This window comes from Netta rufina (assembly GCF_964035555.1).
Source record: "Netta rufina genome assembly, chromosome: 24".
Classification (NCBI taxonomy): domain Eukaryota; kingdom Metazoa; phylum Chordata; class Aves; order Anseriformes; family Anatidae; genus Netta; species Netta rufina.
In genome coordinates, this window is record NC_140148.1 from 2248891 (window position 1) to 2270242 (window position 21352).

A 21352-nucleotide genomic window follows, 5' to 3' on the forward strand; every position below is an offset into this window, starting at 1 on the left:
TCATTTACTTTGGTAAATTTGTATCCCTGTTTAAAGTGCCTGAAAGCAATTAAAACTTAGTTTAAATTCAAGTATCGTAAAATGTACATATTATAAGCACAAAAAAAATGCTGCATAGTGAAAGTACTAGGGCAGGCTGTTACATTCAGGATGCCAAATACTCAAGTATTAACAACACCAGATTAGTTTTAAGGTTAATGATAATTAGCCAGCTTTATACAGTAGGTATAGAACCATGGACAATATAAATGCATTGTTCTTACCATTAACAGAAGATAGAAGCGTAACTTAACAGTGGAGGAATTTGCAGTATCAGTTTTTTAACACATGCCGTAAGTAACAGGGCAATTACTGACAAATTAAATCTTACATGCTGTGGATCCTGCAAATACTGTATATGTTTTTTGTGGATTTTGAGCCCCTGCAATCCTAATGGTGTCAGTGAGAGCTTGTGACGTCCGTACCTCTTACAAATCCTTGAAAACAAACGTTCTTACATTAATACCATTATTTATTTTTAATAAAATTTGTCTCATAACGTCATAAGGTATGTTTGAGTTTGTATTTCTGTTTTTTCTGCGTACAGATGCAAGATCATCTACTGCACTTTGTACGTGTCCTTAGCTACTTCGAGTAGTAGTAGGGGATACTTAATGGGTTTGGTAGAATTTTACTTTGAATAAGTAGCCCTTGCTTTGTCCGTTCAGTTGTAGCCATAATAGTTGTATCCCACTGTATTGCTGATTTGCTATATGTACGAGATCAAAAGCGCAATTTACCTAAAAGATTTTCCAAACAGGAATTTGTTGAAGATATTTTAATTCATGTTGTTGTAGCACACAAAAATGAATGAAATACCAGTATTAAAAAAAAAAAAAAAAAAAGTTGTTTGACTCCTTAATTTTGAACAGTTAAGGGGTATAATTTTACTTGATATAGTTAAGAAAGTCGTAGTACAGATGGGCATGGACCAATAAGATAGTGATTGGTTTTTGATAGAAATTACTGCTTGAAAGTCAGTGGAACAATATGGCTAAAATATTTGTTTGCAACAACACTTTTAAGAAATGTCTGTGTGATAAGGGAAAGAAATTTTTGCTCAGTTATTGTCTAAAAATATTTTAAAATACCAGCTACTTTTAAAAGAACATGTTGTGAATAGTTTAAGAGCATCATTGCATGTAATTTTTTTGCTATTAGAAAGTGTTTTAAAATATATTTCAAATATGACAGTTGTGATATAAATTATTGCAAGGTTTCATCAGTCATTGTACATATGCAATATTGAATAAGAGAATGAAATATGCAGTTCTCATTTCCAGAAGGAGAAAACAATTTCTCTCTTACAAAGACAGAATATGTCAAAGTATAAAGTCATAGTTTAATTTTTTAATATTTGGAGAAATACTACAAAACAACAACAATAATGAGAAAATGAAAGGACTGTACCCAGAGTATAAAACTAGTAGAAGTTAGGTTTCTTGGAATCTTAACGCCCTTGCTCTTCTCCCTTTCTTTTAAGAGACTTGTATGTTTTTGTTGTGTTGAAGTACTTAGTAAGATTTCATAGCTGTGGCAAGACAGAAGGAGGCCGTATAAGTCCATCTACAGTTTATTTCCAGAGCCCGTTAAGGATGAACTTTGGGTTAGTTTGCTGTAGGTTAAGGTTTGATAGAAGGGATACTGCACGACCTCCTCATTACCAGCCTGACTTCAATGTCTGGAAGAGTTTTCTGTTTAGTGTGCAAACATCCTTCATCGGTTGCTGCTAGGTGGAGATCAAAGCGCAGTGAAACTGATTTTTTCCTTAAGCGTGGGTTGTCCTTAAAGAAAGAACCTTCCCATTCTTTAATAACTTCATCCACTTTTTCTGTTCTGAAACAAAAAAGCAAATGTGTTTATGATCCTTTAGGCAGTACATAAGATGTATCTTCGGGTCTGCTTTTAAAATGCGATGAGAAACCATGTAACAGTCAAGTTATATTGGAAACTAGGCTCTAGATTGAATCTTTATCCTTTTTTTTTTTTTTTTTTTTTTTTAAAACAGCTTCATTCCCCTGGGTATTTCATTATATTCTTGCTGTTGTATTTTTATGTAGCCTCTGATACAAAACCATTTCTCTGAGAACATCGGGCGTTTGCTTACAAGGAGAAAGTTTAGGACCCAGCCTCAAATACTTTGTACAAAACCTCTGTACCATATCGGGCAGGACTGAATTCCTGCATCTGAAAGCCTTCAAAACAGGGAGGAGAAAAATCTAGTTCAGATCCAAACCTCAGAATGTAAATCTACAATTAATTAAAAAGGAAGAAAAAAAAAGGGGACAGAAGTAAAATATGGAGAATGAAAACCCATCTGATTCAAATAATCTTTCGACACCCAAATCCTATTGATGTAATCCTCTATTTATTTCAGGATCAAAATCTAAAAGTCTGATTCTGGGGGCCTTACACAGGTCAGTAAACTGCCCGGCCAAGCAGCCACATTCAGATCTGTCAGACACTGAGTGGAAGATGAATAAAAGTGTGAGATGGAAATAAGCTCCGAGTGTGGAATGTGTACGGTAGACCATATGGTAGCATCAATTTTTAAATTTCTGTGTTCAATAGCTCATTATAGTTAATTGTTAGTGGCAGGGTATGCTACAGCTTGTTTTAAAAGTTTTGTTAAATGCTAGTCTACAAAAGAGTTTAAAGAGTGGCAGAAAATAAAAGAATGAGGCAATGTAGTGCTAGCAAAATTAAGAAGAATAAAACATACCAACAAACGTTCACATGCCCACTGAGGAGCCAAGCTCTAGTACGGTAATTGGCAAAACGTAGGAGTTCCAAGTAGCAAGTCAGAGCAGCCAAGTTTGAATCTATGTGCATAAATATGCCCCACAGGGACTTTGCAAACATGGCATGGACTCTTTTACTTTCAGTCTTAACTAAATGAATTATTAATAGTTTCATTCTTGACAGGAATAGCAATTAGAAGCATCATCATGACATTGTTAGCTCATGAAGTAAATGCTAATAAAAAGAACTTTAAAATTTAATTTATTATTAAAACATTCCATTCAATATAAAGTGAAGAAGTACCACTGCTACTCTGGAGCTTCCTTGCTGTGTAGGAATGATAGAACAGATGCTAAGTAAAAGAAAAGTCAGAGATACTGATGTATAATGCCTACGATTTACATTTAATTGTTATTTTGTTAAATTCATGTATGTCTTACTGTATAGTGCCATGAGCTTCAGCACTTTCCTTCATAATATTTCCATCTAGGACTGCTTGTTTTGTCATCAATTCCACCTTCTCAGTTTCATGCTTCTTTACACCATCTATAAAAGAAAATGCAAATATACCATGTATGCAGAAGAGTAAGGTCAGGGCACAGGACCTGGGGGTGTTTTTCTTCCTGCTTTATTGGAAGAAGTTCCTTCTGTAATATCCATTAATTTGTCTGTAGTTAGAAACCTCTTTAAGGCCATAATCCCCTAAGGGGGGAGTGTTAAAAAACTCACTTGAAGGCAGCATAAAGGTAATCTTGCTAGTGGTAGGCTTTTTGTCATCCTTTTGATTAGGTATAGAGCAACGATACCTGCAAAAATAAAAATTATTACAAGCATCAAATAATGTTGAATTACTTTAACTTATATCTTGTTGTACAGGCAACTGTGTAAAATTTTAGAATATGAGAAAGATGAGAAGCTCTGATTGTAGCAACTATTTGTTAGGATTTCTTATTCTGAGCATAGAACTAAAGAAAATTACTGAAAATGTTTGTGTCATTTCATTGTTATTTTCTGGCAGTTCTTCATGAGTGGGTTGTGTGCCAGGAAGAGCTATTTAATATTATTAATACTGAATTGTGTATATTTTCAGAGTTAGAAGCATTAAATCTGACTCCCCTGTCTGGAATCTTACGCAGCTGTGTGAGGTTGCTGGACTAAAAACCTGTGTTTTCTGCAGAAATGAGTAAGGGAGGCAGTGTCCACTGAAAGGCGTCAGAACGGTGTGCCTGCTTTAGTTCAGATATCCGTGCAGAGTGCAGTATTTTGCCCTTTCCTTATCCTCTGTTGTTGATGGAGGTGTAGCTGCCTCGCTCAAGTCTACATTTCATTACTGGTGTTTGTGTACCAGGGATAGGGGCAGGCACAACGAGTTGGAAAATATCCCGAGAAGACTTATTCTTAAGCAGCGTCCTAACGTGTAGGCTCTCCAAATGTGTGACCTCACAGACTTGGAATGGCACCGAGTGACATGAATTCAGCATGCAAATGGGCATCCATCACGGGATGAGATGTGAACTCCTCTCCAGGAACTTCACACACACGGACTTGCTTCATCTCTGCTCTGAGACAAATGGAACCCGTGTCAAGCAGCTGATGTGATACAAAGCCTATGTTAACATGCAGTGCCTTGGGTGAGGATGCAGGAAGCTTGCTACTAGCTGCAACATGCTGCTGGCATCCAGAAAGTATGGAATTGGTAAAGCTGAGTTACAATGAAAACCTTTATAAGGACTTTATGCTGTATTTTTTTAATGATTGGTTCATGTATTTACAGTTCTGATGGTTAGTTCAATGGGAAATTCTGAAATGGAAGATAAATCTGAGTAGTTTCTCTAATCAACAAGTACCTGCTCTCTTCCTGTTCAAGCAGACTGCGGTACGTTGCTATTTCCTCCTCCAGTTTCATCCTAGTGTTCAGGAGAATTTCATGCTCTCGAAGCTGCTTCTCAATACCTCTTCTCACTTCCTGCAGCTCTTTCTCTAAACATTCAATCTCAGCTTCTAAATTCTGTAGTTGCATGTGGTACTGCTGCTCTGTGGCACGCAATGAACGCTCCAAACCCTTTTCCTGTTAAATTTAACTCATATTTTAAGATTTGAAAAGTGTGCCTGTAAGAATGCTATATACACTTTTCCTTAACAATCAGACAATGTATTTTCATACCAGTTCTTTTAAGAATATTCTTTAGGATCAAGGGTATAGTTTTTATGGTAAAACTTTTGCTGAGATATTTTCCAGTAACATTTGTAATAATTTAAGATGGAATAAAACAAAATAGCCACCTGTTGTACCACCAGTTCACTATCACTGATTTTGCAGATCGCTGGATTTACCTGTATGGTTAGAACGATAGCCAGCTAAGTACAGCATGAAAACTGAGTGCTCTGTTCTCTTAAATATATTACAGAACTCAGGACATGGCTGATGTATTCTGTCACAAATCCATTGATGAATTTGGTTCACCCATTCAGAAAAAGTTTTTACAGTAAACCTGATCAGAGTTTGCTAGGCAGAATAATTGGGACCGTGGTGGGGGAATACCATGCAAATACATGCTTGGCAGAAGTGGAAATATGAACTGTGTTACCCATCAAATGACAGATTTTTAATCAAGATGCACGGTGCTCTAAAACATGAGCAGTTGACTTGGTTGTTGCTTGTGGGGTAGTGATCTGTGTGACAAACTGAAAACCCCCAGCAAAGCTCTGCCTTTTGTGTTTGTTGTATTTCTGCTGTACAGTGGATGTTTCTTCCATAAACTGGTTTGTGAATAGTTTACATCAAGAAAGATAGTTGTTTTTTCCAGGAGATTTTGACTATCATTTTATGATTCTTACCACAGCATGGAGAGATTCAATTTCGATCTGCATATGGTGCCACTGCCGCCTGGCTTCACAGAGTTCTGCTCTGGCTGCCTTTAACGCTTCTGCATCTTTGTCCATTCTTTTAACTGTAGCTGCTTCTAGCTACAGGAGATATATATATATATATATATATATATATATATATATATATATATATATTTATTTATATACATATATGTATACACAAAAAAGAAGATAATTTAAAAATATTAAAATGAAATAGACAAAAATCTCTAACTGGGATTTTTTTTTTTAAGATTCACATACATTTGTTAGAGCTAACAGTGGTGAGTTGATATTTTATGTACCATGTAGTGCAGAAGTCCATATCCTGCTGTGCTTGGTGGGAGGTAGCTGGCTAAATCTTGAACCCTAACTTTTTGTTGTAGAAATATGCCAGTACAAATTAACCATTTGTGTTTAGACCTCATCCTCCTCTAGAGTAAGCGCACTTAACTTCATGGCAGTTAGTTAAAGGAACTGCAGTCAGTTCCTGCAAACAGTTCCATGTTTGAATGACATTCTTTGGTTTTAATGTATTTTTGGTTTCAAGGAACAGCTTTATAGAAAGGGAATGCTTTTGATTGCTTGCATGGATGCATTCCAGTTGACAATAGCTGTAATTATGGTTTTGCCTAATGTAGTCATTGACTAGATTTCAGATTGTTCTGGAGCAAGCACCTCCATTCATTCAAATATCCAAATCTACAACTTTTCGTTGTCCTAGGCTTAATCTTAATCTAAAACATTATTTGGGATAATTTGTCATTCTTAAGCCTGAAAGTTGTTCTAAAAACAAAAACAAAAAAAAGTGAATAGTCAACCAAGCACTGTGTTGTGTTTACAGGTAAATGTGTTTTGTTTTTTTTTCCGATTACAAATATTTTTTTTAACCAACCCTGAGCATATGTGGGGTCATTTTAGATTTGAACTCATCTTTGATTTTGATTGTATGTTACTGCGTTGTACTTCTAGAATAATTCTTTATCTTATGGAAGTTATTTTTCCTCTACAGTTTTGAGTTTTAATGCAAGTGGTGAAGGTGCCATAAGCACTTGAAACTCTGCATGCTCTTTTGCCTATTTTAGACCTTTATGTAGGTTCTCACAATGCCATCAACTCTAAGAAAATAAACTTTAATTCAAGTGTTACAAAGCAAGTAAAATAAGATCAATTCCCCCCTCCCTCCTTAGTATACTAACCTATTGTAATTTTGTCATGACATCATTGTGGTGGGAACTCTAGATTTGACTAATCCACAAGTGAGTTCTCAGTAATCTTTGGCTATCCTTTTGTGCCTGGGTACTGCAGAGTTTATGTGATGAGACCGTATCGGTCCACGTTGGCTGCTGTGTGCCAAACACCACCACAGACACGGTTTAACCATCTGGTTTATAGTTGCCACGGGATTAGAGTGTAGGTCAGACAGATTACAGCAGTAATCTGGCCTGTGGTTAAAAAAAAACAAAAAAACAAACACAAACAAAAACAAAAACCAACACAAACAAACAAAACCCTCCAGAATTTCTGCAGTGCCTAAGTACAACAGGGTGATATAATACCTAATTTTCAGCCTGAATTTCTTGGCATTTGATGGCTGTAAGTTGTTTTTCCATTTTATTTCAAAGTTCAGTTAGGTTTTAGAGATACTTTATGTGTAAATCTAAAACAATAGCATTATGTGTTTATAGCATTTAATAAATCTGTATGAAAGAACAAATTATATTTGCTAAAAGTATGACAGCTTTACTGTGAACAATATAAAACAGTTCCCGAAAAGGTGCTGTTTTCTTTAATATAGGTGCTAAAAACTGTAAAGCTTTCTTTATATACATGGCTTCTTTACATCGCCTTTGATTTTCAAGATTCTCAGTTCCTGTGGGATAACTGAAAGGTGTTAGAGGTTACTGTGTTACTGCATATGTCGTCATTTTTAAATCCCAGCAATATCACTGTTGCAGGTACAGAAAAGCATCCGGATGAATTACACAGCACTCCTTTAGTGTGAATTTCATACCCTAAACAAAACCTTTTCCGTATCTTCTCGTTCAAATCTTACTGCAGTAAAATCAAAATCCCTTCCCCAAAAATATGCTGCATTGAAAAGGAAATACTGTACCTCATAGAGGCCGAGGGAGGAATTGTACAGACAAGGGTTGTCTCCTTGCTCTGGAAGGTGTATGTCTGCATGAAGTCATTACCTGGGTCCTTGCTGAGATGATGGTCTTTATCTGATTTCTGGTGATGAGCGTTTCATACTTTGCCCTGATCTCACGGAGGAGCTGGGACAGTTCCATTCCCCTCCCATCCTCCACCTTGGCTGCCCGAACCTTATTGATAGGGTGAGGCGGCTGCTGCAGAGCCTTCCCTGCCTGCAGTGAGACGAGAGGGAAAGTACAGGCAAATTTTAAAGCTGCAGAGCTTTATTTCTGAGGAAGCACTGGAAGATCGGGGGCTTTCAGTCCTTTCTGAAGACGTTTAATAATGCAAAGATGTCGCTTCTGCAGCAGTGAAATGATGATACCTAAATTATGTACTGATATGAATTCATACAGTGTCCTTATGCTTTTGTTGCACTGTAACCTAGTTTTTTTATAATGCCAAAACCTGTGGGGTTAAGAGATACAAAACAAAGGACAAAATCGCAGCTGCACAGAATGAGAGTGCAGTCGCACAGGGAAAGGGAAGAGGACACCTTCCCAGCAGGACCCCTGTGCTGGCGGCAGCGCTGCTGGAACGTGCCTTTGCCAAGCAGTTGTGAAGCATCGGCACCAGATATCTGGGGATGACGCAGAATTTCCCTCCTTGAAGGCTCACTGAGGCAAAGCGTGGCTGACCTGCTGTGCTGCTGGGCATTGTCCTGCTTTAAGAAGAAGCTGGGCTCCTGGCATCCTGTCACCCGACACTTCTGTGTTTCTGTGGGCAGGAACACAGGAGGGACAGAAGCCAGCGCCGCTAGCGGCACGGAATGCTTTCACACCTTGTGGCAAGGGGGCTTTGGCTCCCTTTCTGCAGAGCACCAAGAAATTCTGGTGAATGAATACCTCAAATGTAGCTAACTGCTGTCAGAAAAGGTGTGTGTTCGTCTCTGAAGGTGTTTACAGTACCTCTGCCTTGTGTCAGGGGGCTCAGTTCACAGAATGGGCAGATTTTGTTGGCTCCTCATGCCTTTCCTCAGAGCTACGGGAGAGGTAGAAAGCAAAGGTTGTCTGATGTTCTGTAATTCCTACAAATAATTCTCCATTTCCTAGCTTATTTTAACTGCTGTGTACTGACAATTGCAATGATCTTGTCTACTAAGTATTTCTCTTACCAATTTTTCAAAGTTTTTTTTTTTTTTTCCGTAATATAGAGTATGAGACAGTAAAAAGTCCTAATTTCAGTAAAAAAATTGCTAAACAGAATGCAGTCTTAGACTCCAAGTTAGAATGTGCATCAGTAAAAGGAGGGGAAAAAGGCAGTAAACTTTCACAAGACACTCCTTTTAAGAAGTTGAAGCATTGTACCTCTTAAAAGTCTCCTTGTGTGCATAAGGCTTCCTTGTTCTTGACTCTCTCCGCTGGCACATGTAAAAGGATCCTGTGTACTGATTTTATTTTTCTTAGCTGGTTGTTCTTCTGCTGGCCTGGGTAGAGATGAGAACATTTTGTTGTCCACTACATTTTCTACAACTGTGTTAATCATTCTAATTTTCCATAGTTCTAAAAACAAAATATCAACAGTGTTTTTCATTGATGGTATGAGAACAATCATATTAGGGAAAAAAACAAACAAACAGGAATCCAAACATTGAAAGGAAGAGCCTATGTATCTAAGTAAATAAGAACTTTTAAATGTAATTTAAAATCTTCCTTTTTTCTTCTCATCACAATGTTGATTCTTTGCAGTTTGTTTTCAGTTCCCTGGGACTCAGAATCACTTCTGCTTCCATCAGGCAAAGTCAGGGCTGTCTAGCATCCAGAAATGAACCCAGAAATGTATCAGTTTCAAACACAATATACAGAGCTCTGTAGGGATACTGGATTTGTTCACACAAACCAAAATTTATGCTTCAATCAGTGTCTGTGGATGAATCTTATTATTACCGGACCTAAAATTTTGTCAGCTGATAACATTTCTAAAAGCTTTTAAAAATAAATTGGCACCAATGCTTTCTTTTTCCTCTTTTTTTCCAGGTGTAAAGGGAACATCCAGCTGCGACATCCTTGAAGCCTTAAGGTAGGTGTAAGCAACTGTATCTTCACTAGGTTTTATGTAATTCTCAATCCTAGCTACTCTCAAAGTTTGTATTTTATTACAGGTATTGTCTTAGAGTTAACTTTGTAGTTTAGATATCATATGTCAATTATTTGGATTCTGTGATAATGTTACTGGGATTGCAAACTGCTTTGGTTTCACACAAGACCATCGCTGGAGTGGTTTCTACATATCCTAAGCAATTTATAATATAATAATATATAAATTATTTTTTAGATCATAATATTAAATTCAGGATGATTGTGCATGTAGGTAAAGTGCATGATTATTCAGTGTAAATATAATCTACATTAAAACAAATGCGTGTTTGAAATTCGGAAATTTGAATTCCTAATGATGCGAAAGTTCTCACAGCAATCACAGTCGCAGCCCCTGAGGTATGGAGAGGCCTGGCAGATTGATTACATCACACTCCCTCAAACTCGCAATGGCAAGAGCCACGTACTTACAATGGTGGAAGCAACCACCGGATGGCTGGCAACATATCCTGTGCCTCATGCCACCGCCCGGAACACTATCCTGGGCCTTGAAAAGCAAGTCCTATGGTGACATGGCACCCCAGAAAGAATAGAGTCAGACAATGGAACTCATTTCCGAAACAACCTTATAGACACTTGGGCCAAAGAACATGGTATTGAGTGGGTGTATCACATCCCCTATCATGCACCAGCCTCCGGGAAAGTTGAACGATACAAAGGACTGTTAAAGACTACATTGAAAGCAATGGGCGCTGGGACATTCAAAAATTGGGATACGCACTTGGCAAAGGCCACCTGGTTAGTCAATACTAGGGGATCTGCCAACTGAGCTGGACCTGCCCAATCAAACCTGTTACGTACTGTAGATGGGGATAAAGTTCCTGTAGTGCGTGTAAGAAATAAGCTGGGTAAAACAGTTTGGGCTAATCCTGCCTCAGGAAAAGGCAAACCTATTCGTGGAATTGTTTTTGCTCAGGGACCTGGATACACTTGGTGGGTGATGCAAAAGAACGGAGAGGTTCGGTGTGTACCTCAAGGAGATTTAATACTGGGTGAGAATAGCCCATGAACTGAATTGTACCATGTTAATTACTATATAATACTGTATGTTACCACTACCATGACTACTATAGGTGACTAATTAGAATGTATGGAAAAGAGTGTAACCTGAGCATGACATAAATGGTATGGAATAAGGGGTGGATAGATTTCATGTTTCTTTATAAACAGTTGTAATGAAAATACATATGTCTGTGCAGGAAGACAAAAGAGACACATTTTTCTCTTCAGAATGGAGATGCTGTCAATAATGGTGAAGATTCTGTGGTTTCAGTTTTTCCACACAAGAGAAAATTTTAGGGTAGGAAAGAAAGATGACAAATGCTGTCCTGTTTTAGGAGGAGAAAAAAAATTTCCTTTAGTCTGTATTTTAAAAACGTTGTCTGTAATGGTACTCTTGTTAATCAAATGCAGCTACATAACTTCAATTTGTCTACTTCTGCTATCACTATTATATTTTATGTAGTGTTTATTTAATAATAAAAATACAGCCTGCAGCAAGAAAAATGTTATTGAAATACATTGCTTGTAGTTACGTTCTTTTCATTTATTTATCAGCACTGTTTTTTAACGGGAAATGAAAGAGGTACATTTGAGTTGCGTGCTTTTAGAAAACTAATTCCTCATACTGCTGAAGATGGTGCATTTACTCGAGGGTTTCACATTTTTCCCTCTTCATACTGACATATATTGAAGAATCTTGTATTTAATTTCTTTGTGTTATTTATCACACTGGTTTTTATTTAACTGAATGGATTTTAGATGTGATTCTACCAGTTCTTTGATTATTGTTTTAACTACCCTGCCTTTTATTGGTTCCAAACAGGAAGCAGAAAAATGCTAGTGGTTGGGTTTGCAAAGGGGAAAAAGGAAGTGCAGTACAAAAGCCATGCTCACATAAAAATTTTAGTTTGAATCAATTGTTTAAGGAATGTGATAGAATGCGAGAACATTTGTATTGTAGAGAAACAATGATATGCATGTAAGAGGCCACAGTAACTCGTATCTGTATTCACACAAAAATTGTCAACATTTTGTCTCAAGAAAAAAGACTGACATATATTGTAAAGGGATTGTGTTCTGGTTCCTAATTTTGTTCTGGATAAGAGGTTCTTTTAAATAGTTGGACAACCGGAAGTCCAATGTAGGATTCAAAATATTGTATTGGGCTCCCACCAGATGGCACTCCGGGACATCTAACCAACATTTGTAGCTGCTTTGAAACCAGCATATAGGTTCTTTTCCACTGAACTTGTGGTCTCTACGTTACGTTGTTCTGATTGCAAAAAAACTTCCCTCTTAATCCTTTGTATTGCTGTAAATTGGTATATTTAATTTGTATGGTATCAAGTATTCCTTTAATCCCACATGTAAACAGTATTTTTTTAGCATGTGCTTTTTCTACTGTTGGATTAACTTCTTAAAATGGGGTGCACTGTACCATAGGCACAATATATGGTAGAGCAAATGAGAGTAAAATGGCAAATACAGCTCAGGATCTACAGTCTTAAATTATGACATGAAGAATGAAAGGAGGCTAATACCTTAAAGCTTTTTGAGTCCTTTTTTATTAGCCAAGAAATCTGGAAAATTAGGTTAGAATAGCGAAATTATTTTAGCTCAAAAATATAGAAAAGCACATCTAAATGAATGCCTAACGTTTGTATCACATTTCTAGTTACTGAACAAAGAACTGATGATAGAATTAAACAACACCGTGAAAATAATGCAGGTAACACCAATAGACTGAAGTAGAAAGTACATTGCATGCCTGCTAAGAATGAAAATGCATGTTTTATGTAAAAGAATCTTAGTTAAAAAGCCAATCTATTTTTTTACTTCATACTAATGAAAAAAGTTATTTATCCACTTCTGCTTTGAAAGCAACATGGAATGAATGGATCCTTTGCAATATCAGGCTGTGCCTTATATCTTCTCTTCAACTTCCTTAACGTGGGATGCAACAACCTTTCCATCTACCACTTCCTCAACAATTGTCTTGATCTTTCTAGTTTTGGTAGGATCTAAACAGCATAAACAAGACAAAAGAATTATGAAATTGTTAACATGCCTTGCATCAACAATTACATCCTCTTTCCTTTTAAATTGGCTACTTGCTATGATGAACTCTATGATGTAGTTAAGCAGAATAGCATACATTATTTTACTTACAATAATGACTTTAGAAATAATATTATTGGGACATTTCATCCCTCATTCAGACAGTATTGAGAATTCTAAATGAGTACTTAATGATTCTGTATCTACTAATTTTAATGGTTATATAAAGCAGTGCATATAATTAACATGGGAACACATTTATTTGAATGGTAATGGTCAGAATTATTATAACAGCTGTAAGATAAATATGTATTCAGTTGAGTTCTACCTACCCTGAGAAGAATCCAGTGATTGTGTTTGTGATTTAGACCCTGTCAAAGATGAGCTTTCAAATGTGAGTCCTTGTCCTCCACTCCTGAAAATGAATGAGAGACATGCTATATTGCAGAATGTTTGTCAGGTGCACGAGAACGTGTATTATTCCCTTTTCATGCTGCCATTCATTGATTAATATAATCACTGAGCAAAATGGTTCATTTGTTGTATTTGTAAAGAAGAGCTGATTATTCGGAATCTTTGTATGTGCTTTTCTGTCTTCTGGTGAACGTAGCACTTGTTTATCCCTCTTCTCTTTTCCTGGAAAGGATATTGCTACAGAAAGTAAAACAGATATTTTATATGAATTATTTACTTACACAAACTCGCCATCCATCAAACGACGGTAGGTTTCAATCTCCATTTCCAGACGACTCTTGATGTCTAGAAGTTGTTGATACTCTGCATTCTGCCGTTCCATATCAGCCCTGACCTGAAACAGCTGAGACTCCAGATTCCCAATCTGAAGTTGCATTTGTGAAAGCTGAACGCAGTAACCTCCTTCCGTTTCTGCTAAAGTGTCTTCAAGGGATTTTTTCTGTGTAAGAAGGATTTTAAATAATCTGACTGAGGAAACCAGGATTCTTTACAAATGCAAAGACAACTGAAACAGTTTATGGGAGTAACTATGGCCTCAATACTTAGAGACATTTATTTTTTTCTTGAAATACTAGTTTGGTAATTGGCCTTTGCTGCTACTTCGCTGAATGTGAAAATAAAAGCTCATTTGTTTTATAACATGCTACTTGCAATCCAATTATATATATATGACTACTATTTAGGAACTAAAAGAGTGTGGATTTTAATAGGAAATAAATGCAAGTCACTAATCCCGTAGAATAGTGCAAGATATAAAAAATGCTTTTAAGTTGGAAAATTGTCAAGTTAGCAGTTTCCTTTCAACCTACCATGGCAAGCTGGGATTGTAGTTCAATTTCCAAGCTCTGGAGAGTCCGTTTTAGATCTGTGATCTCGCTCTTTCCTGACTGAAGCTGCTCGGTATTGGTGGAGATTTCCCTTTTCAGCTCCCCACTCTGAAATGGCAAGAAGCAGATTGTAATTCTCCTGTTTCGAATACTCAATTCTCTTTTACATGCATTTGGCTGCATTTGCTATTTATGTGGCTGTTACTTTTTCATTGAACCATGCTTCAGCCTCTTTACGGTTTTGCTCAGCGATGACTTCATACTGTCCCCTCATGTCATTCAAAAGCTTGGTGAGGTCAATTCCTGGAGCAGCATCCATTTCAACGCTGACTTGGCCAACTGCATTGCTCTGGAAGCCCTGAAGCTCCTGGAGAGATTAGAAATAAAAGATTCTGTTAATGAAAGGCAAAATAGTTCTACCAGAAATATGTATAGAGAAATAGGAGTGATGTAAATTCTTCTGCAACAAGAATCCTTCCTAATTAAGTTTTATTTCATCTCTGAAGAATATAAAACAGTGAAATATTAATATAGATCTTGCCTGTCTGTTTCATTTGTCTCAATAGTCTTGTTATTTAACTTCTTGATTCTTCTCTAGCCTGTACACCTAGGCTATGAGTAAAAATAGTAACTGGAAGACTGATAAGCATCTGAGTTGGCTCCCATTTCCTTTATAATTTTTAATGGCAAATTTTGTATCAACTTTCTGCAACACAGTGACTGCTGTGGTGGTAGTGTACAGGCAGAATAAAACAAGCAACTGGCATCTGAGTTGATTTGTCAAGAGGAAAATATGAAAAGTTTAGTTCTGCTAAGCCAGGAGCTAAGAGAACAGCAACTTGTTGGGGCCAGCACTCCATAAGCCCTGAGTGTACATGAAGATATCTTCTGCATTCTTAGAGAAATGGCCTGGCAGTATTTCTAGTGGCAGAACTTAGAAGAACAGTAATCCTGCATCATCTAGAGCCCATAGCTTGGGTGCCTATTTCTTTCCCTCCTTCTCTTAGCAAACTCAGAACAGCAAACAAACCAAATAATGGAACCAAGAAACTCCCACTGGCATGAATAAGGGAATAATTTGATGTTTCGCACTTCCATCTACCTTGTTATGAATATACAAAGAAATAAAAAAAAGTACCTCTTCATGATTCTTCTTAAGATAAGCCAGTTCTTCATTCAGACTTTCAATCTGCATCTCCAAATCAGCTCTCGTCAAGGTCAGCTCATCGAGAACTCTGCGCAGACCATTGATGTCAGCCTCCACACTCTGGCGAAGAGCCACTTCATTCTCATATCTGTGAAGAAAGTAATTAAATGTGCTTTTTATGTGGTTGATGAGGTCAAATGCAAACTTACTCTGTGCTTATATAGCTTTTAATATGAAATCTTAATACACAAAACTATTACAATATTAATAATTAACATATTCTGCAATGAGATACTTCTAAATACATAGTATTTTTTCCCTTAAAATAACAGTGACAGGCTTTGCAATATTACAGTTTTTTATTTTTATTGTATATTTTTTATTGTGTTTTGTATTGTATTTTTTTTATTACAAGTTTGCAATGCACTTACTTCAGTCTGAAATCATCGGCAGCCAGTCTGGCGTTATCGACCTGCAGAATGATTCTTGCGTTGTCGATAGTTGCATTAATGATCTGGAATGCAAGCAATGTCCACAGAGTGATTTTATAGCCTAGTGGCTTTGCAGATCGATAGAGCTTTCTACGTAACTGTAATTTTAAATATGACTGTAATAAAAGGAAGTTGTTAGACTCTCATAGAATTTGCTAAATATGAAAATATATAGGACAGATTTTCAACTTCGCAAATCAGAATGTTTCGTTTAACGGAAGAATACACGTTTGTGTTCTGTGGTTTGTAATCTCTGAAGAGCTTGCCAGGTAGTCTCTCAGCTTCAGGAACTGAATTTGTAATATAAAAAACATGAAACTTGCTAAAATGCAAACACTTCAATCAACAAGAGCTAGTACAACTGGATTCTATCACTGCCTTCTCCTTTATTCCAGTTAAACCAAGTCATGTCACAGCATTGTGTGATACAGCTACAGAACTGCGGTCAATACACAAGACAAATTCAGCACGTACTAGTGCAGTGTGATGGAGGATTATTACAAGAGTCGTTAACATAGAAGAATTTTGTGCTTGGTTTCTGAAAGAAATTTGTTATTTGTCTCCAATTATTATTAGGTGAATTACAAATGCAAAGATGCATTAAGTACATTGCTTTGCTACCTTGTTTCGAAGATCTTCAATTATTGGATAATATTTACTGTAGTCGTTCCCAGACCCAGGAACACCAGTTCCAGGGCCATTTTTCTCATACCACTCTCGGATTTTGCGCTCCAGCTCCGTATTGGCATCCTCCAGAGATCGTACTTTGTCCAGATAAGCAGCCAGACGGTCATTGAGGTTCTGCATCGTTTCTTTTTTGGAGCCGGAAAGAAGGCCACCATCCCCCCCGCCACCAGTGCCAAAACCACCTCCAAACCCAGCACCTGAGCCACCACCAAAACCACTTCCAAACCCAGCACCTGAGCCACCGCCGAAGCCACCTCCAAAACCAGCACCTGAACTGCTACCAAAACCGCTTCCTAAGCCTCCCCCAAAACCACCGCCTAAGCCACTGCCGTAGCCACCACCTCCACCGCCACCAAACCCCCCACCAAAGCCACTACCTAAGCTGCTCCCAAATCCCCCACTGAAGCTGGAGCCATAACCAAGCAGAGAAGTGGCACCAAAACCTCCCCCGGCTCCTCCACCAAAGCCAAGCCCGCTGCCACCGAAGCCTCCCGCACTGCTAGCGTTGGACATCCGCAGAGCTCCCCCGCCAAGGCCACTCCGAGAGGAGAACTGCCGGGAGCCGCCGCTGGTGCGCACGGAAAGGGCCATGGTGCTCCAGGTGCTCTGTTTGCTCAGCAGACACCTGAGCAGGGAACCGTTAAGCCTTTATATAGGGAATGTCGTGGGTGTTGCAGCAGCAGTCCCCACCTCCTACCAAAATCCTTCATTCTTTCCCTGTTCTCTTCTTTGGGGAGGGGGGAAGGAGGTAAGCTTAGTATGCCCTGACCAAGCTAAATAATGCGTGCAAATCTAAATTGCCCATGGGAGCAGAAATCTGGCACCCTCCAGGTGTTTGCTGTATGAGGAGGAATGGGTGGAGTAGAGCTAAGACATCCTGACAATGTTTTGCCATGTGTAATGGAGCACAGAAATTTCTTTTCACTTTTAAATCCATCTTAAATAATTTTTTTTGTCATTACATATTCTTTGCTTTCTTGGTTTGGGGCTATTATTGTAGAAGTATGCTTAAGGCAGTAGAATGATGCCTTTCATATCAGACTTCCTGGCGTGTCAGAAATGTGTTTCTCTTCACAGTACTTCTCTGGCATGAACCTCTGCCGGATTAGTGTTCTCGGTGCGTTTGATAAGAAGTTAGAAAAGCGGTCAACACTTTTTGTATGTGGGGAGACGCGGACAGGCAGTGATACTCAGCTTGGTCATTAATACGAAAACACAAAATATTCTTGATTACACTAGACCTAATTTATAGTTGTTTTCTTCCCTAAACCTTTAGTCACTGGAATACCTGTCTAATGCCAAAACCAATGTTTCTCTTACATCTTCTTTGTGCTTAAAGAGATAGAAGGGACCTCCAGACACCTTTTCAAGTGCAGGGAGAGAAGAAGGAGCCATCAGACTTCTGTCTGGCAGTGGCTCACTGATTGCACCTTTCATCCATGGTGCTCCAACAGTATGTCTGCTCCTCAGCCTTTATGATGTATGGATCCATGTGTGGTCCATGCAGAAATTATAAATGCTGTCAAATCAATCTGTCCGTAGGTCTTTTCCTGCTGCCCTCTACCTAGGGTTCACAGGACAACTCAGTTGAGGGTGTTGTGTAAGTTCACAGCACGATGGTTTACAACTGCATTTTTGTCACTGATGGTTTTTTAAGTCTAATGCAGTTGGACATGAAAGACCATCACAGAAACACCTGACTAGGTTTTTTTTGTGCCTTTTATAATGTAAATCTAAAGATCAAAGATAGCTCTTGCAGGTTACAAGTTTTGGCATGGAAACCCTTCCAAATCATTATACTTCCCTTTTGAAGTTATTTTGATAAACGGAAAATTGCTTTTTCTTTGTCCTGGCTTCATTATACCACTGGATTTGTCAACAGAAATTTATTCATTTTTAATTAACCTCCGTCTAAAAGTACAGATGCTTTTTTTTTTTTTTTTTGGCAGACCTGTATTATGAGCAGTAGATCAAAGGTTTAAGTAAAGCATTTGTGTAGAAATGATGTGATAGCCTGGTATCAGTGACTCATGATTGTGAAAGCAGAAGATTATTTTGTTTGGCAGCTTTATATGTACAGTAAATAATGTATTGGACAGGTGAGATTTCAAAAGGAAGAGCTTTTGTGTTTATGTTGTGAAGAGGAAAAAGTAGACTCCTTGGACTGAAGATCTGGGTGTGGCATAGGAGACTTGTACTGCATGGGAAAAGCTTCATGTGGGTTTTGATAGAGAGGGGTTCAACAGAAATGGTACTCCTTATTTCTGAACTGAAAGGCAAAATGTATTCTTTTGATGAAATACCTTTGCTTGGTATAGTCCCTGATGAAAGAGAGTGAAAATAATAAAAAGACTTATTAAATTTTACATTTTATTTTATTATGAAATGTAAATGGACATTTATTTATTGGAAAATCATTTTTTACTGAAGTGAGGCTGCATTGCATTTGGATGGTAGTTCAAGTTCAGAAAAGATCCACTGAATCAGCATTTTAATATATTTTTTAAAATACCTACTCTAAATGTTCTAGCACATTAGAGAAAAATAGATTGCTAACCTCTGGATTGCAGTTAAACTAGCACATTTGATAGGGGGCATATCATACCTATCAAGTTAATTCTTCCTTTTAAAGTTTTGATAAGTTGTCCATTAAGGTTTCAGAAATAACAGGTATCTTTTAAAAACTTCCAGTTTGTCAAGCACATGAACAAATTTTGTCCCATATCTTCATCTAATGGCTTGCACCAGTTCAGTGCTTTGGAACTTCAGTGATGAAGACTTGTGTCAATATTTTTCTAAATTCAATTTTTATGATTTTCAAAGCTGTAGTAAATTCACACTACAGGACATTTGACTTTCAAATTTATACTGAGCAACTCTTTAAGTGTAATATTAAGACTCTGATGTAAATGAAGACTAACACTTCAGCTTTTATTTGTCTTGGAAACAATAACACATTTGTAACAGGCTGATCTGTGTTTTCTTTCATCAAGATATTTAGTCACTGCATAACTAAACTCCAAACCTTGCACTTCGTAACTTTCTGATGCAAAACATTATTTTTATTAACACCCCCAACAAAAAAAGTGTTTGAGATTTGATAATTTGGCATTTTTCCACCACTGCTGATTTCAGGGAGAATTGGAGAATTAGATTGGACTCTGTATAAAGTTTAATGATGTAATTAGAGCTCAGAGGCTGTCTCGCTTCTGCTGGCGCTGTTTATATCTTCTCTTCAATCTCTTTTACCTCAGAGGAGACGACCTTGCCATCAACCACCTCTTCAACAATTGTTTTGATCTTCTTAATTTTATTTGATTCTGCTAATGAAATTGAACACTAAATTAATAAAATGCAGTCTATATTAACAGAAAAATAGTGCTCTCAGCAGTTCCACTAATGAGAAAACAGACAAAGGCATCTTTTCAATGCAGTTACTAAAAAGTAAACTTCTGGGAGATTCAGTTTATGGTTTATCTTCCTTCTAACATGCTATATGTTACGTAATATTTCACTGGTCAATAATTTGCTCTGAAACTGTGTTGTTTTACATCAGGCTACTTAATGCCATAACATTTCAACAGGAAGCCATCAAAAAATATGTATGTTTGTGTGACGTACCTTTTTCAGTCTCCTCTGCAGGTAAATTCACTTGGACAGACCTGTTCAAATCATAAATTGACAAGTGTAAATATATTGTGCGTAATATATTAAAGAAACAACCTTGTACATTCCCTGTACGTTCAGGTAGGTGATTCCCTTTCATCAGGATGTGAAACCATGTGTTTAAATGAGTTTTCTCAGTTAAAGTAGAATTTGTTAAGCATAAACTGTAGGTGAAAGTAACCTGCGGAGCAGTTCCTGCAGTGCTACAACTTCAGCTCATGCAGATATGCCCCAACTAGTTCCTGAGCCAGAACTGCTGAACAGGTAGAGTCTTTGTGGGAAACATCACTCTGCCTGTCTTGCTCTGTGCTCTTTCACAGATCTCTGCTCTTTCCACTACAGAATATGGGATACTGGAGCATCCAGATGTTAAGTGTGGGCTCACTTGCACTTCTTACATATTTTAGTAGCTTGGCTGCTAGTGACACAAGAACAGCAGAACAGAATCCATTGCAGGCTGCAGAAGGTCAGGGTGAGTGCCTTGCTGTAATGTGACCAGGTGCCTGTTGTGTCTAAAGGAGTTTTAAAAAATACCTAGCCTGGGTTACAGTCATTATAGTCATGGAAAAGTCAATCGCAAGTCCCATCACTGATGTTATGGAGTATGAACAGCTATCAAGCTGCTCAGCTCAGGAAGAGTCACAGTATGTACCTGTGCACAGGATGACAGATAAAGACTCAACCAACTTCCATGGCAGCCTCTGCAACAGAGCACAAACTGCAGCCTGCTTGGAATCTACAGCTGGGAGCTGGGCAATAGACAGTTTTTTTCCTTCAGAAACCAGTTCCCAAGGAGCAGACTGTACCACTTTCACCATCCATGAATACAGACCATCTTTGCAATGCTGTCAGCTGTCACCCTGCCCGAAGCTGACAGCGTGCCCGTGTATCCTCACCTGCTGTCCTCTCCTTCCAGCAGGCGGCGGTATGTGGCAATCTCCATTTCCAGGCGAGTCTTGATGTCCAGCAGTATGGTGTACTCGTTGTTCTGAGCCTCCATGTCAGAGCGGAGTTGCCTCAACTGAGCCTCTAACCTGGCAACTGCTTCCTGTATTTGAT

At 37.9% G+C, this 21352-nt stretch overlaps 3 protein-coding genes across 3 annotated transcripts in view; all 3 read right to left on the reverse strand.

Moving 5' to 3' along the window:
- Positions 1 to 1661: 1661 nt before the first annotated feature.
- KRT222 (keratin 222) lies at positions 1662 to 7961 on the reverse strand (the record flags this gene model as incomplete). Its single annotated transcript, XM_084301324.1, has 6 exons — positions 7848 to 7961; positions 5620 to 5748; positions 4629 to 4849; positions 3511 to 3587; positions 3222 to 3327; positions 1662 to 1875 (listed from the first exon to the last, which is right to left on the reverse strand). The coding sequence occupies exons 1-6, from the start codon at positions 7941 to 7943 to the stop codon at positions 1662 to 1664; spliced, it is 843 nt and encodes a 280-aa protein (XP_084157450.1). The 5' UTR covers positions 7944 to 7961.
- A 4905-nt stretch (positions 7962 to 12866) lies between these two features.
- LOC311218583 (keratin, type I cytoskeletal 12-like) lies at positions 12867 to 17218 on the reverse strand (the record flags this gene model as incomplete). Its single annotated transcript, XM_084301314.1, has 8 exons — positions 12867 to 12964; positions 13334 to 13416; positions 13697 to 13914; positions 14285 to 14410; positions 14508 to 14669; positions 15441 to 15597; positions 15881 to 15963; positions 16562 to 17218. The coding sequence occupies 8 exons, from the start codon at positions 17216 to 17218 to the stop codon at positions 12867 to 12869; spliced, it is 1584 nt and encodes a 527-aa protein (XP_084157440.1).
- A 2631-nt stretch (positions 17219 to 19849) lies between these two features.
- The window catches only part of LOC311218427 (keratin, type I cytoskeletal 20-like), a gene marked incomplete at both ends in the record, with an annotated part of 3809 nt that continues 2306 nt past the window's right edge, over positions 19850 to 21352 (reverse strand). Inside the window, 3 exons of the mRNA XM_084301110.1 lie at positions 19850 to 19947; positions 20249 to 20289; positions 21190 to 21341. Of these exons, the coding sequence (XP_084157236.1) occupies positions 19850 to 19947; positions 20249 to 20289; positions 21190 to 21341 (291 nt within the window). The remainder of the gene's footprint in view (positions 19948 to 20248; positions 20290 to 21189; positions 21342 to 21352) is intronic.